The following is a 16,234-nucleotide window of genomic DNA, read 5'->3' on the forward strand; positions in this document are numbered from 1 at the left end:
TCATAGGTCCAGTACTCCATGTCTCTGTGTCAGGCACTGTGCTAGGCAGTGGGTATTGAAATACGATTAATGAAACAATTGTTTTGTTTTAAAAATTCGTAAAATGTTCCCAGATTCTCACATGGAGGTGGCAGAATTCAGAAAGTCCTGTTGATTGAGCTCGCTACAAATCTATGTGAATTAATCTCAGTTGGGCCCTCACCAAAGCAAGACAACTCCATCCACTCCCCATTTCTTGATCCCACTAATCACAAGTGACTGCTTCAAATCTCTTCTTTCCTCAAACTGCTCATGGTGCTCCCTCCTTCTGCCCTCTCAGATGAGGATCTGACTGCATATTTCATGGGAAAAAAATGAAACTATTCTCCAAGAGTCCCCTCTTCTCTCCCTCTCACATTACTCTGGTATCATTCTTCATCTTCTCTCCAGTTTCCTCTTTACTTTAGTCTCTGATGAAGACGTGACTCCTTTTCCTTTCTAAGTATAACCTCTTTAACATATAGCCTTGATCCCACCCCTTCCTGGCTTCACCAGCTTCTCTGTTATTCCATCTCTCTAATATTCAATCTCTAATTATCTACTGGCTTCTTCCCTGCTGGCTACAAATATGCCCAATTCTCCCCAATCCTGAAAAAAATCTCTCACTTGATCCAAAAATTTTCATTATATTTCATCTTCATATCATATCGTATACTGCATCATATATCATTATTCTCAATATAGCTGTTGCTTTAAATCTTGCCTCCCTTTCTCAACTAAACTCTATGAAAAAGTACTTTACATATGGCACTTCCATTCCTCTTTCTGTCTTCCAAACCCTTTGCAACCCAGTTTCTGCCCTCATTACTCAAATGAAACAGCACTCAACCAAGTTACCAGTTATTGCCAAATTGAATGGCCTTTTCCTAATCCTTGTCCATCTTGACTTCTCTGCAGCGTTTGATACTATTGACCCCCTCTTTTTCTCCTGGATACTCTCTCCTCTCTGGGCTTTCATGTTATTATTTTTTCTTGTTCTTCTCCCAATTTGACCACTTTTCTGGATCTTTCTCCATGTTGTGAGCTCTAATGGTCAGTGTACTCAAAGTGTCTGTCCTTTCTCCACTCTCTCACTTATGATCTTATCAGCTCCTATTGGTTCAGTGATCCTTTTTATGAATGTGTTTCTCCAACCTCCATAACCAGTTCTAGTCTTTCTCCTGAAATATATTTTTGTCTGATCAGGTTCCTATTGATTACTTTAAACTGGATACCCCATAGGTATCTTTTAAATGCCCCAAATAGAACTAAATTATCTTTACTCCTCCTCCTCCAACACACCCATCTTCTGTATATCTATATGACTGTCAAGGGCATCAGCATCCTCCCAATCACCTAAGTTCTATGTCATTCTCCAGCTTAAATCTGCTGCCAAATCTTTTCATTTTGATTTCCACAAAATCTCCAATTTCACAATCTTATAGATTCACAAAAATTTTATTTTGTACTTTTGTCCTGCCTGACCAGTACTCTATACCTGGCATGCTCTTCCTCCTCCCCACTCCACTTCTTAGAATCCCTCCTTGGCTTCTTTCATAATTCTGCTCAAATGCCATCTTCTGAAGACCTTTCCTATTCCTTGCCCCTCCACCCCCTCTTTTCTCCCTTAGTGCTTTTCTCTCTAAGGTTACCTTTCATATTCTACATGTATATTGCATATAGTTTATTTATGTAATACTCTGTCCCTCATTTGAATGAAAGATTCTTGAGGGTAGAGATGTAGAAAAATATGATTGTAGATCATAGCTGTGGATGGGACTTGTTTTACATTCCATAAGCTGAAAAATGTACACATCCTGTTCCTTTGATAGGGCAGGGTATTTTGTTCTGAAAACACATCCCTGAGATAAACTGTGTCCTTCCCACCCTGGTATCCAGCTGATGTTAAAGTTGACCTTTATTGTGATTGCTTTAAATGATTCTTGCTTAGTCTGTAGAAAGCTGCCTAAAAGTAGTATCTATCTATCTATCTATCTATCTATCTATCTATCTATCTATCTATCTATCTATCTATCTACCTACCTACCTACCTACCTACCTACCTACCTACCTACCTATCTATCTATCTATCTATCTATCTATCTATCTATCTATCTATCTATCTATCTATCTATCTATCTATCTATAAACATTTTCCCCATGATTGGCACAGATGCTGTAGAAGAGTACCTGCCTGGCTAGCCAAATACAAACCTTTTTATTTTATCTCTGGACTCCTGCTTACTTGCTGACCTCATCCTCATAAACCCACTAGTAATAACGACCTCTGAGGGTCAACATCAAATTAAATTCTACCCTAGATTACTTTTGGCTTTTGTTTCCTGAGTGCTTAGCGCAAGGACTGATATATAGTAAGCATTTAATAAATGGTTCTTGATTGATTGATTTATCTGCAAGATAACCACAAATAAATTCTTTTTTAAAATTTTAAAAATTTTTAAATTTAAATTAAATGTTATTTTAATCTCTCCCCCTTGCTTTCCCCTGACCCTGACATTAAGAAGGAAAGAAAAGCAAAATCCCTGTTGCAAAGTAAAATTACACCTATGTTAAAAAACAAAACTGAACAAAACACACTATGTCTTAATCTGCACCTTGAGTTCATCACCTCTTTACCAGGATAGGCAGCATGCTTCATCATGAGTCCTATGGAATCATGGTTGGTCATTGTGTTTGTAACAACCTCTGGCAAAGTGTTGTCTGGCCACAGAACCTCTGGGATTTGTAGTTCTTCCTATATTGACAAGAGAGGAAACTAACATGAAATTGTATTCTTTCCTTTCTAGGCTGTATTCCTGATTGTCTGAATTTTTCTCTACCATGCTGTAGAAATCTCTATGCCCAGGAAACTCAATATACCACTGGATTTCTTACACTAGAAGTATTGTCTATCTCAATAGTCTCTCCTTCTGATTGGCTGATTCCTTCTAGAACCTTCCATTCAAGAAGGATTCCACCCCCCCCCCCCCACTAGCCAACCATGTCTTCATTTCTCTCCAAGTTGCATTCTGGACTTTCTTCACCATTTCCCAACATGGTATCCTCTTCCACCTCCAAGCCCCTTCATGTCATCTTCCCTCCTTAATATGAAAGCTCCTTGAGGGCTGGGACTGTCTTTCTGCTTGATTTGTATCCCTAGTGTCTAGCACAGTGCCTGACACACAGTAGGTCTTTCATAAATGCTTCTTGAGATCTTAGACAACTCCAAAAGACTCATGACGGCAAATGCTATTCACATTTAGAAAAAAGAACTATGGAGTCTGAATGCAGATCGAGCACACGATTTGTTCTCTCTTCTTCCTCGTGGTTCCTCCTATTGATTCTAATTCTTCTTTACAACATGACTAATGTGAAAATATGTTTAATATGAATGTATGCATAGATCCTATAGCAGATTGCACACCACCTTGGGATATGGGGAGGGGAAGAAGGAGGCAAAAATTTGGACCTTAAAATCTTATGGAAGTGAATGTTGAAAATTGAAAATAAATAAATTATTTAACATAAAAAAAAATAAATACTTCTTGACTTGATTTTTTGATTGACTTGAATTAAGTCTTTGAATGGGAGGCCAGAGGTTTTTTACTTGCAGATTAAGTAAATCGCTTTGCAAACCTTTGCAGCCCCGTATGGATGCTAGCTTCTCCTTCTCCTCCTCCTCCTCCTCCTCCTCCTCCTCCTCCTCCTCCTCCCTCCTCCTCCTCCTCTTCCTCCTCCTCCTCCTCCTTCATTCTGCCTCTGACCCTTAGGGATGATCTTTCACCTGTTTGCTGTGGAGGATAAGCAGGATATTTCTCCTCAGAGCATCCAGCTCCCGACTCTTCAAGAAGAGCCTCAGATGTCCTTTTCCTTCCCATTCTCCTCTGTGTAACACTATTCCACGTGCCAATATCCTGACAAAAATCAAATATCCCATTCTCCTCTTCAGAATCTCTTCCCCTCCCCCTTTTCTCATTGAAGTCTCTATCGTTTTGTTTCTTTGGGAACATTGTGTCAGGAGTCTCTATTGTTTCCTTCCTTGGGGAACATTGTGTTAGAAGTTGCTATTGTTTCCTTCTTTGAGGAACATTGTGTTATCTTGCACAACTCAGAAAGTGGCAAGGTATTCTCCCTTCACCCTCTCTTTCAGTATAGAGATTGTACTATACTTGGAACACAGATAAGCGTCACTAGACAGTGACAGAAATAGAAACATCAGAATCGGAATTGTGCCATAGCACAATTTCCCCTAGTTTTCATATCTATCAAGATTTTTCCAGCCTCTCTTTGTGAGGGGAGAATTACTTTCCTTTACATCTCAATCCTATACATTTAAACAATTTTTACAGTCAATTATCACCTCTTAATAACTTGACAACCATTCAAGTTCCTTTCATTTGTCTGAACTCCACAAACACACTTTACTTTCCCTCCTACTTGCTTCGACTTCCTCCTTCACTCTACTGACCAATCCATTCTAGCAGCTGGATTTACCCTCTGATTGTTCCAAATACCTTTTCTTACTTTGCCTGATCTTGTCAGCTACCTATTCCATTTCCTTCTTGAGTATTCCCCTTCAGGTTCTACTTCTGAATCCATCTCGATCATTTTATATTCCCCTTAGTTATTCTGGATTCTTTTTGTCTTTCAGCCTGAAAGTAGAATCTGGACCAGAATATGATTCTGGCGATTTTTCTTCAAATTCAAATTTTTCTCAAATTCTAGTAAATTTCTCTAAAATTTTCTGATTCAAATCCACTAAACTTCTCCAAATAATAGATGTTTGCTATTTTCCTTCTTAACTGGCTCAAGGTCTTCCCTTTTCTTCTTTTTCACCACAAACTTCTCTCATAGAAGTTGGAAGTAGGAAGTCAATAAATTTTCTATTGTACTACAGCTTTTTTTTAAAAAAAAATCTAAGGCAGCACAAAAATGTCAGCCATGAGTATTTAAAGCATGGTGTAGAAAAAACAAATGGACTTAGAATATTGAGATAATTGAATTTTTCACTTCTGACTTTAAATGACTGACAAAGCATTTATTAAGTAATTACTGTGTCAAAAACTGTACCAAGTGTTGGAGATAGAAATACAAAAGCAAAGACAGTCCCTTTCTAAAAGGGGAAGTAGATGATTCATATAGGGAAATGGTGGTCATGGAGGCGAACTTTGGTCCAGAAAGTTAATAGGATGGTGAGTAGGATCTTAGAGGGATTGGTTAACCTATCTAATCCAGGAACCTTGATGGGGTGGGGGAAAAGAAAGGGAGAGAAGGTATTGAGCATTTGTTGTTTAGTCATGTCTGACCCCTCATGATCCCATTTGGTTTATTTTTTTGGCAAAGAAAATTTACCATTACCAAAGTGGTTTACCATTTCCTTCTCCAGTTCATTTTACAGATGAGAAACTAAGACAAATAGGGTTAAATGACTAGGAAGAAGAAGAAGAGAGAGAAAGAAAGAGAAAGGAAGGAAGGAAGGAAGGAAGGAAGGAAGGAAGGAAGGAAGGAAGGAAGAAATAGACAGTCTATGCCCTACAGGAGATTACAATTGAAACAGAGAAGACAGCATGCAAAAGAAATCTAAATAAAAGGAAAGACACCCTCCATGGGGGCATGATGGCAAAATCCAATGCAGTCCAGATGACTTGTCTCAGTGACTTCCTTAAATGGAGATTCTGGGAAGATTTTTCTATCTCTACCCTCTCCAGTCAGAGGAAGGGGGCTCAAAGTCCAGACAATAGCACCCTGATAAGATCAAGGATCAAAGGTAGGGAGCACAGGGTTAGGTGACCAGACCTCAAGAGAATGCTAAATCAAATAAGGGGATTCCAAGGAGCCCCCCAATGCCAGGCTTTCTGGGGCCCTTCAGACAAATGGGACCAAAACTCTCCTGGTCCAAGGGACAAAGGTTGGGCTCATACCTTATCAGAGGGGCTTTTTTTCAGTACTGTTGCTCTTAAGCCCCCAGTGGTGTGATTCCCATTAACAATCAGCCATCAAACTCAGCTCTTAACAAAGGCATTTACTCAAACCGAATGGCAAAAACAGTAGTTACACCTATGCCTCTGGAAATCCTTCCACAAACATAGAGTTCAGGAGGATGGGGAGAGTGGGCACAGTCTTAAAGTACAATGATAGTAAGGCACTCATATGGACAAGACATACAACTATGACTCCCTTGGTGCCCTTTCTCACCTGGAAGAGTCCTCCTGAAGTTCACTGAAGAACATGGTAGGTTTGAGATGTCTCTACCTGGGCTTGTTCTTTAGGGAGCAGCCCCAGGATTACCTAGGTACTCCTGTGAGCTTTCAGAAACCATAGAGACTCTTTCACTCTATTAGCAGATGTCTCCAATGCTGTTCCCATGATACTTTGATGGACAACTCTTCCTGGTTCAGAGATAGTTCACTCAGTGACAGAGCTCATCTAAACCTATAATCCAGAACATTTCCCAAATATGCATCTCAGCAGACCACAACCAGCCAGTGGCTATTTGTCCAACAATTACCAAGTATTTTGGGGGTTCAGGTTTCCCTAAGTTAAAAAAAAACACTTCTAACATTCTTTTATTGGTTTATGCAAATGAATGCCTGGGGAAGGTACAAGGCAATCTGGACAGCAGTGAAATTCATTGTTTCTATTGACTTTTTCATATTCTTCTTTCTTACTGAAAGCTTCAGATCCTTTGCTATATATAGAACAATTCCACCACACCTAGAAGGTCCTCATCCTTAATGACATCTCGATTGTCTCTCTCTTTGTTTCTTATGACCTTCAACTTGCTTGGTCTAAATGGGGCTCACATCCAATTGTATTGAAGTACAAATATTTCTAACATTGTTGTATTTCAATCATGTTGGGGCTTTCTTGATAGATACAGGAGTGGTTTGCCATTTCCTTCTCCAGCTTATTTTACAGAAAAGGAAACTGAGGCAAACAGTTATATGTCTTGCCCAGGTTCACACCACTAGGAAGTATCTGAATTGGAATTTGAATTCAGGTCTGTCCTGACTCCAGGCCTCCATTTAGGCCTCCCAACAACTACCATATTTTAAATCTTACAATGCTTGCTACCTTCATTATTTAATTTGTTTGCTACAACAACCCTTTGAAGTAAGATACTAAAGGGGTTATTATCTTTGTTTTACAGACCAAGACACTGGGATTTAGAGGCAGTAAGAAGCTTGCCCATTTACATTTAGCCAGTAGGAGTTGGAAACAGGATTTGAACCTGTTTCTCGTGGCTGTAGGTATGGCACTTTTTTTTACTATGCCATGTTCCCATTTGTAGAGTTGGTCTTATTAATTTTTTGGTAGTATATGGAGGACCCAGTCTTGCCTGTGATTTTATCAGTATAAAAAGTTTTCAAAGGGAAACTCCCTCCCCCTGTAGTGGATGGGAAACTCATCTCTGAAACTTAGCATGTTAGGGAGTTTCCTGGGTCATTGTGAGATTAAACCAGTTGTCTAGGGTCACACAGCTAGAATGTGTAAAAGGCAGGACATTAATCTAGTCAGGGGTGGGGAACCTGCAGTCTGGAGGCCACATGTGGCCTTCTAGATCCTCAAGAATGACCCTTCACGTCTAAGTTTGGATTTGGTCAAAGGGTCACACTTGAGGACAGAGGGGGCTACATATGGCCTCAAGGCTGCAGTTCCCCCACTCTTGATCTCGGTTTTCCCAACTTCCAGGGCAGCTTTCTATCCATTACCCCATGCTACCCCTCTACAACGACAGAAAAATTTATTAATCCATTTCCAAATCTTTGGATATATGGATTGCTTCCAGTTTTTTGGGTTTTTTTTTTTTTTGCTATTGCAGATAAAGCTGTCATGCATATTTTTTGCTCAGATGGGTTTTTCTTCCCAATTTTATTAATATCCTGAGGGTATCAGTGAAATCATTTGGTCAAAGGCGATGAGTCTGATATTGTCCTTGTGAAAATTGATTGTTGCCTGTGAGAGACATTATTGAAAGAGCATGAGATTTAAAGCTAGGAGACACCAATCCTGTGTTCAGAGTCAGTGATTACAGGTCGCAGCCTCTTTGACACTTGTTTTCTCATCTGTAAGATGGGGATGACAATATGTATAATACTTCATGATGTGGAAAGTATTTTGTAAAATGCAGTAGACATCTGAACTCCTGCTAGTATTCCCTGGATTGGATCCTTTCTGGTAAAGAATGGGTTGTTATCATTTTGAGGTCCTGAGAGCACAGGAAACATAGCTTTGCTATGTAGAACCCTGGGAAAATCCTGTTGTATAATTTTTGTTCAGTTGTATCTAACTCTTCATGACCGCATTTTTGGATTTTCTTATACAAGAAGACTTGAATAAAAGGAAAAAATGAAACAAAGTGAGAAATAGCATGCTTTAGTCTGCATTCATCTATGTCAGTTCTTTCTCTGGAGGCAGATGGTCTCCATCATTAGTCCTTTGGGATTGCTTGGATCATTGTATTGCTGAGAAGAGCTAGGTCATTCACAATTCTTCATCCAATAATATTGCTATTACTGTATAAAATGTTCTTCTGGTTCTGTTCACTTCACTATGCACCAATTCATGTAAGTCTTTCTGGTCTTTTTTTAAATCATCCTGCTTGTCATTTCTTATAGAACAATAATAGGCCATTACAATCATATACCACAGCTTGTTTAGCCATTCCACAATTGATGGATATCCCTTTGATGTCCAATTATTGGCACAAAAAAGAACCATTATAAATATTTTTGTATAAATAGGTCCTTTCCCAATTTTTTTGGATGTCTTTGGGAAATAACCTAGAAGTAGTATTGCTGGATCAAAGGAAATGTACACTTTTATAGCCCTTTGGGCATAGTTCCAAATAACTCTCCAAGATGGCTGCATCAGTTCACAACTCCACCAATGAACCATCAGTTCACTGCACCAATGAGTGCATTAGCATCTCAATTTTTCCATTTTCTCTCTAACAGCTAACATTTTCCTTTTTTGTCATATTAGCCAATCTGAAAGACATGAGATGATCCCTTAGAGTTTTTCAATTTGCATCTCCAGTCAACAGCGATTTAGAACACTTTTCATATGACTATAGATAGCTTTTATTTCTTTGTCTGAAAACTGCCTGTTCATATCCCTTGACCATTTATCATTTGGGGAATGACTTGTATTTTTATAAATTTGCATCAGTTTTCTATATATTTAAAAAATAATACCTTTATCAGAGATGTTGTTGCAAAATTCCACCCCCCCCAATTTTCTACTTTCCTTATTATTTTGACAGCATAGGTTTTGTTTGTGCAAAAACTTTTAAATATTATATAATCAAAATTATCCTTTTACATTTTGTAATGACCTCAGTATCTTCTTTGGTCCTAAATTCTTACCGTCTCCATAAATCTGACAGATAGACTATTCCATGCTCATGGTATCACTCTTTAGGTGTAAATCATGTACTCATTTTGACCTTATCTTGGCATACAGTGGGAGTTGTTGTTGTTCACCTAGTTTCTGCCATACTGTTTTCCAGTTTTCCCACCAGTTTTTGTCAAATAATGAGTTTTTGTTCCAAAAGTTTGAATGTTTGGATTTATCAAATGCTAGATTACTATGATCATTTACTGTAATGTAATTTGTACCTCTATTCCACTGATCCACCAATCTATTTCTACTATTTATTTACTTTTTCATTTATTTGCTTGTTTATTTACTTAAAGTTTTCAACATTTATTTCCACAAAATTTTGGGTTCCAAATTTTCTCACATCTCTCCCCTCCCCCACCACAAAATATCTTGCATTCTGATTGCCCCTTCCACCAATGTGCCCTCCCTTCTAACACCCCTCCCTTGCCTTATCCCCATCTTCTCTCTTGTCCTGTAGGGCAAGGTAAATTTCTATACCCCATTACCTGTATTTCTTATTTCCTAGTTGCATCCAATAACAATTCTTAACATTTGCTCCTAACACTTTGAGTTCCAACCTCTCTTCCTTCCTCCCTCCCCACCCATCCTGACTGAGAAGGCAAGAAATTCAATACAGGCTATATATGTGTAGTTTTGCAAATGGCTTCCATAATAGTCATGTTGTGTAAGACTAACTATATTTCCCTCCATCCTATCCTGCCCCCCATTTCTTCTATTCTCCCTTTTGACCTTGTCCCTCCCCAAAGGTGTTTACTTCTAATTGCTCCCTCCTCCCATTTGCCCTTCTTTCCATCATCTTCCCCCACCCTACTTGTCCCCTTCTCCCCTACTTTCCTGTAGTGTAAGATAGATTTTCATACAAATTGAGTGTGCATGTTATTCCTTCCTTGAACCAAATGTGATGAGAGTAAGCTTCACTTTTCCCCTCTCACCTTCCCCCCTTTCCCCTCCATTGGAAAAGCTTTTTCTTACCTCTTCTATGACAGACAATTTGCCCCATTCCATTTCTTCCTTTCTCCTCACAATATATTCCTCTCTCACCCCTTAATTTTATTTTTTTAGATATGGTCCCTTTCTATTCAACTCACCCTGCTCTCTCTGTCTCTCTTTCTCCATGTGTGTGTGTGTGTGTGTGTGTGTGTGTGTGTAATCCCTTCAACTACCCAGATACTGAGAAAAGTTTCAAGAGTTACAAATACTATCTTTCCATGTAGGAAAGTAAACAGTTCAACTTTAGTAAGTCCCTTGTGATTTCTCTTTCCTATTTACCTTTTCATGCTTCTCTTGATTCTTGTGTTTGAAAGTCAAATTTTCTGTTCAGCTCTGGTCTTTTCATCAAGAATGCTTGAAAGTCCTCTATTTTATTGAATGACCATTTTTTCCCCTGAAGTATTATACTCACTTTTGCTGGGTAGGTGATTCTTGGTTATACTCCTAGTTCCTTTGACTTCTGGAATATCATATTCCAAACCCTTTGATCCCTTAATGTAGAAGGTGCAAGATCTTGTGTTATCCTGATTCCATTTCCACAATACTCAAATTGTTTCTTTCTAACTGCTTGCAATATTTTCTCCTCGACCTGGGAACTCTGGAATTTGGCCACAATATTCCTAGGAGTTTCTCTTTCAGGAGGTGATCTGTGGATTCTTTCAATATTCATTTTGCCCCCTGGTTCTAAAATATCAGGGCAGTTTTCCTTGATAATTTCATGAAAGATGATGTCTAGGCTCTTTTTTAATCATGACTTTCAGGTAGTCCCATAATTTTTAAATTGTCTCTCCTGGATTTATTTTCCAGGCCAGTAGTTTTTCCAAAGAGACATTTCACATTATTTTTCATTTTTTCATTCTTTTGGTTTTGTTTTGTAATTTCTTGGTTTCTCACAAAGTCATTAACTTCCATCTGTCCCATTCTAATTTTTAAAGAATTATTTTCTTCAGTGAGTTTTTGAACCTCCTTTTCCATTTAGCTAATTCTGCTTTTTAAACATTCTTCTCCTCATTGCCTTTTTGGAGCTCTTTTGCCAATTGAGTCAGCCTATTTTTAAAGGTGTTATTTTCTTCAGCATTTTTTGGGTCTCCTTTAGCAAGTTGCTGATTCACTTTTTGTAATTTTCTTGCATTGGTCTCATTTCTCTTCCCAATTTTTCCTCCACCTCTCTTATTTGATTTTCAAAATCCTTTTTGAGCTCTTCCATGGCCTGGCACCATTGCATATTTATTTTGGAGGTTTTGGATGCAGAAACCTTGACTTTTACATCTTCCCCTGATGGTAAACATTGTTCTTCCTCATCTGAAAGGTTGAGAGAAAATACCTGTTCACCAAGAAAGTAGTCTTCTATAATCTTACTTTCCCCCCCTTTTTTGTGCATTTTCCCAACCAATTACTTGACTTTTGGGTCCTTTGTCAAGAGTAGGGTATACTTTGGGGACTGGTAAGATCTCAGTTACTCCAAGGTGGCATAATCAAGGGAGAGGAGCTTACTGCCTCGCCTGGTTCACTGCTGAGATTCAGATCAGCTGTTCAATTCCCCCAGAGGTTTTAAGTTGAGGCTCCAACAATGAAAGTTGGCTGCTCCCTGACACAGTCACTGCCACTGCAGCTGCCTTCACCCGCTACTGTTGCAGCTGCCTCTGTCTGGGGCCAGTGCTAGTCACCTTGTCACAGAGGTGAAAAAACTCTCTCACTGACCTTTGAAGTGTCTTTGGTGCCTGTGGGTTGAGGGATCTGTGAACCTCTGCTGTGGCTGGGGATTCTGCCCCCAAGGCCTGCTCCAGCCCTGCTGCCCCCTGGCACCACATGGCCAAGGCTGGACTGCACTTGGCTCCATGTCTGGTGCAACAGACCTTTCCCATTGGCCTTCCAGGTCACCCTGGGCTGGAAATCTCCTCCACTCCATCGTTCTGTGTCTTCTGCTGCTCTAGAATTTGTTGAGAGTCATTCTTTACAGGCATTTTATGAGTTGTGCAGGAAGAGTTAGAGTATGTGTATCTTTCTACTCCGCCATCTTGGCTTCACCCCCACCCCACTCCCCAATCTATTTCTTAGCCATCACCAGATTGTTTTGATAATTACTGCTTTGTAATACAATTTGAGATCTGGTACAGTTAGACCCCCTTCTTTTGCATTTTTTTCTTTGTAACCCTTGAGCTTTTGTTCTTCCAGACAAATTTTATTATTATTTTTTCTAGCTCTAGTAAAATCATTTTTTGGTAGTTTTATTGGTATGGCACTGGATAAATAGATTAATTTAGATAGAATTGTCATTTTTATTATATTGGCTCAGACTGCCCATGAGTAATTAATATTTTTTCAATTGTTTAGCCATGACTTTATTTGTATGAGAAGTGTTTTATAATTCTTGGGTTTGTTCTGGCAGGTAGACTCCCAAGTATTTTATTTATTTATTTAATTTTATTTATTTTATTGTCTACAGTTATTTTAAATGGAATTTCTCTTTCTATCTCTTGCTGCTATATTTTGTTGGTAATATATAGAAATGCTGATGATTTATGAGGGTTTATTTTGGATATTGCAACTTGGCTGAAGTTGCTAATAATTTCAAGTAGTTTTTAGTTGATTCTCTAGGATTTTCTAAATATAACATCTGTAAAGAGTGATAATTTTGTTTCCTTATTGCCTAATTCTAATTCCTTTAGTTTCTTTTTCTTCTCTCATTGCTAGAGCTAACATTTCTAGTATAATATTGAATAGTAGTGATAATAATGGGCATCCTTGCTTCACCTCTGATTGTACTGGGGAAGCTTCTAGCTTATCCTCATTATAGATAATGCTTGTTGATGGTTTTAAATAAGTCATACTTATCATTTAGAGGTAATCTCCATTTATTCTTATATTCTCTAGTGTTTTTAATCGAAATGGGTGCTATATTTTTTCAAAGACTTTTTCTGCATCTATTGAGGTAATCACATGATTTTGGTTGGTTTTATTATTGTTATGGTCAGTTATGCTCATAGTTGTCCTACTATTGAACCTTTTTCAATGCATAACAACTCTTGTTCTGCAGCTTAATTCTTAGAAATTGTTTGGGGTCCATGAGACATGAAATGACTTGCCCAGGGTCACACAGGCCGTATGTCTCAGAGATGAGACTCCAACCTACATCTTCCTACCTTAGAGGCTAGCTTTCTAGCCACTACTCCACACTGCTTCTTATATATTGACATTTTTAGAAAGTCTATAAATATGAGATTTTTAAGAAAAAATCTTTGACAATTTCCCTTCCCCTTTCCTCTGGTTTGTTGTCTTCCTTTGATTTACACCCTTAAATGCTCATGGGATGACTTGGTTGGCTGAATTTCTTGTCAAACTATATTTAAACTGGTTTACCCCTCCATTGGTTCTCTCTGATTTGGATAATATTTTTCATAATTTGGAATTATCTTTCTTTGTAAAATTTTGCAAAGGCATCTGTATTCCAATCTGGTTTTGCCAGAGGTCACCGTCTCTCTTTGATTGGCATGTAAGTGAGATGTTTACTGACATCCTCCATGTAGTGTATGAGCCAGTGAAACCAGCCTCCTGGCTGTTCCTCAAACAAGGCCTGTGTATCTGACTGTGCATCTTCTCTGACTATCCCCCATGCCTGGAATTCTCTCCCTCCTCGCTCGCCTGACTTCCCTCAATTCTCAGGTAAAGCCCCATATTCTTTGTATCCTTAACACTTAGCCCACAGTGCCTAGCACTTAGTAGGCACTTAAATGCTTACTGACTTGACTAAGGCACTTGTTGAACTCCTTTGGGTCTCCTTGTTATAACAATGGATTAACACTGGTTAAATTTCAGGATAAACTGACTTCTATCATGTTATCTATTTTTCCTTTTCAGTAATTTGCTTAAGTCAGTACTGAGTTATTTCAATTATGAATATCTTTTTCTTATCATTATTCTTTTAGCTTTATGCTAATTTTGGGTTTTGTCCTAATAAGTTAATGGATTGATTTTACATGGACAATTGATTCAGGAATCATTGCCACAATGGTATTTTAGATTCTGTTAACAGAGAATTAATTTCATGCCAGACTGGTCCAAGACTGGAGCATCAGGTGTGTTGTTTTCCAGGTAATGTGACTGAAGCACATAGTGCATCTGGACTTTCTTTGAGAGATGGTTTTATAATTCAACATCTAAAAAAACTGCCTTAATGAGTTGTTCTGAATAATCAAACATTCCAAATTATGGAGGGTAAAAACAATTCAAATCTTTGGAGGAACCGCCCATGTTTGTGTAGTTTTTATTCTTTTAACAAGATGACAGCAGCAGTTGGGATGAATCAGCCAGACCTGATAAATAAAGTCAGGGACAGGGCAAACTTTAGGAAGGAAAACAAAAGCAGATCACCCTCAGGAGGCTTGTAGTCTAGTAAAGGAAGCAAAAACTTCCTTAATAACACTAAGTAGGAGTTTTTCCTCATGGCACAGAAAGTACAAAGTCCAGAGGAAAAGCAGAATGGGCTGTGTGGAGGAGAAGATAGAGTTTAGAGTCAGAGGACCCAAGTTTGAATTTTGCCTAATGGTAATATACTTTGGGATTTGTGTATGATTTGATGAACCTCTTAAGCTCTTTGGAACCTAGTTTCCTATTTCTAAAAGATTGGTCTTTAAGGGACTTTCTCCCTCTAATTCCTACAAGCTTATGATTGCATTGGGGTGGTGGTTGCTGGAGAGGAGAATCAGGAAAAGACTTCATTAGACAGGGGATGTTTGAATTGGGTCTTGAAGTCTATGTTTTCACAGGTGGAGACAGAGGATCTCAGGATCCTAGATTTAGTGTTGGATGGGACCTCAGAAGCCTTCTAATCCAGTCCCTTCATTTTGTAGAGCCAGTGACTTGTCCAAGACCTCATAGGTAGCAAGCAATATAGAACTTGAATCTGTTCATCTCACTGCTGAGTCAGCTCTTTGCACTATGCCATGTGCCTCTTCTCTCTACCAGCAAACAAAACAGCAGGAGCAAAGGCAAAGAGCTAAGAGGCCACCATGGATAGATGATATACTTAGGGAGGGCTTTGAATGTAGAAAGTAAAGACCAGAAGAATGAAGGACAGTCTTGAAAAAGATCCTCACCAGTATGGAAGAAGGTCTGTAAAGGTGATATGAATAATGGGAGAAATAGGTAGAGAATAAGGAAAGTCACTAAAGCTGTGAGAGGAGAATTTTGAGAAGTAGATTGTTGAATAGCGTCTCAAAGTATGTAGTGAGAATGAAGACTGAAGATGAGTCCATTTGGCTTGATCAAATATCATTAGATATTTTTTGAAAATATAAGTGGGGGGGACAGGAGATAGGTTGCATCAGATCATCTTTGAGGTGACTTCAGTTTTTAGATATGAAGAATACTCCATTTGTACATCTGAATGTTGAGTTGACAATGCCCAAGCCCATTGCTTCCCGGAGTCTGGACTGTCTGAAAAGAAGCAGATCCTTGTTTTAGAATTAGGATCATAGATTGAGAGCTGAACAGGGCCTCAGATGTCATCTACCCAGTCTCACCCCCTCATTTTACAGATGAAGAAACTGAGGCCCCAAGACTTGCTAAAGTGAAGCCAAGCAGGTTTCCAATAGAGGTCCCATTGAAGATTTAAGGCACTTCTCATGTTACAGCATGGTAAGTTTTATTTCAGGTAAACACCACTATTTATAAGGAGTACATGGATAAAGTTTCATTGGGTCGGAAAAGGTCTTTTTGGCTTATGGATGATTATAGGGTCTCATCTGAATAACTGGTTAAATAAACAGGTCTTCCTTGAGAGGGATGGAAGTTACATTCTAAAAATGGAATAATTTTAGGG

At 38.7% G+C, this 16,234-nt stretch overlaps 1 protein-coding gene across 2 annotated transcripts in view; it reads right to left on the reverse strand.

The window, feature by feature from the left end:
- Positions 1-10,240: 10,240 nt before the first annotated feature.
- OAS2 (2'-5'-oligoadenylate synthetase 2) overlaps positions 10,241-16,234 on the reverse strand; it is a 32,190-nt gene continuing 26,196 nt past the window's right edge. The window contains exon 11 of one of the 2 annotated variants that reach the window (XM_072600394.1): positions 10,241-11,715. In XM_072600394.1, coding sequence (XP_072456495.1) covers positions 11,677-11,715 — 39 coding nt within the window. In that variant the 3' untranslated portion in view covers positions 10,241-11,676. Of the gene's footprint in view, positions 11,716-11,756; positions 15,850-16,234 lie in introns of those variants that run through there. The other variant, XM_072600393.1, reaches the window with a different exon arrangement.

Source organism: Notamacropus eugenii, chromosome 4, assembly GCF_028372415.1.
Source record: "Notamacropus eugenii isolate mMacEug1 chromosome 4, mMacEug1.pri_v2, whole genome shotgun sequence".
In the NCBI taxonomy this organism is placed as follows: Eukaryota; Metazoa; Chordata; class Mammalia; order Diprotodontia; family Macropodidae; genus Notamacropus; species Notamacropus eugenii.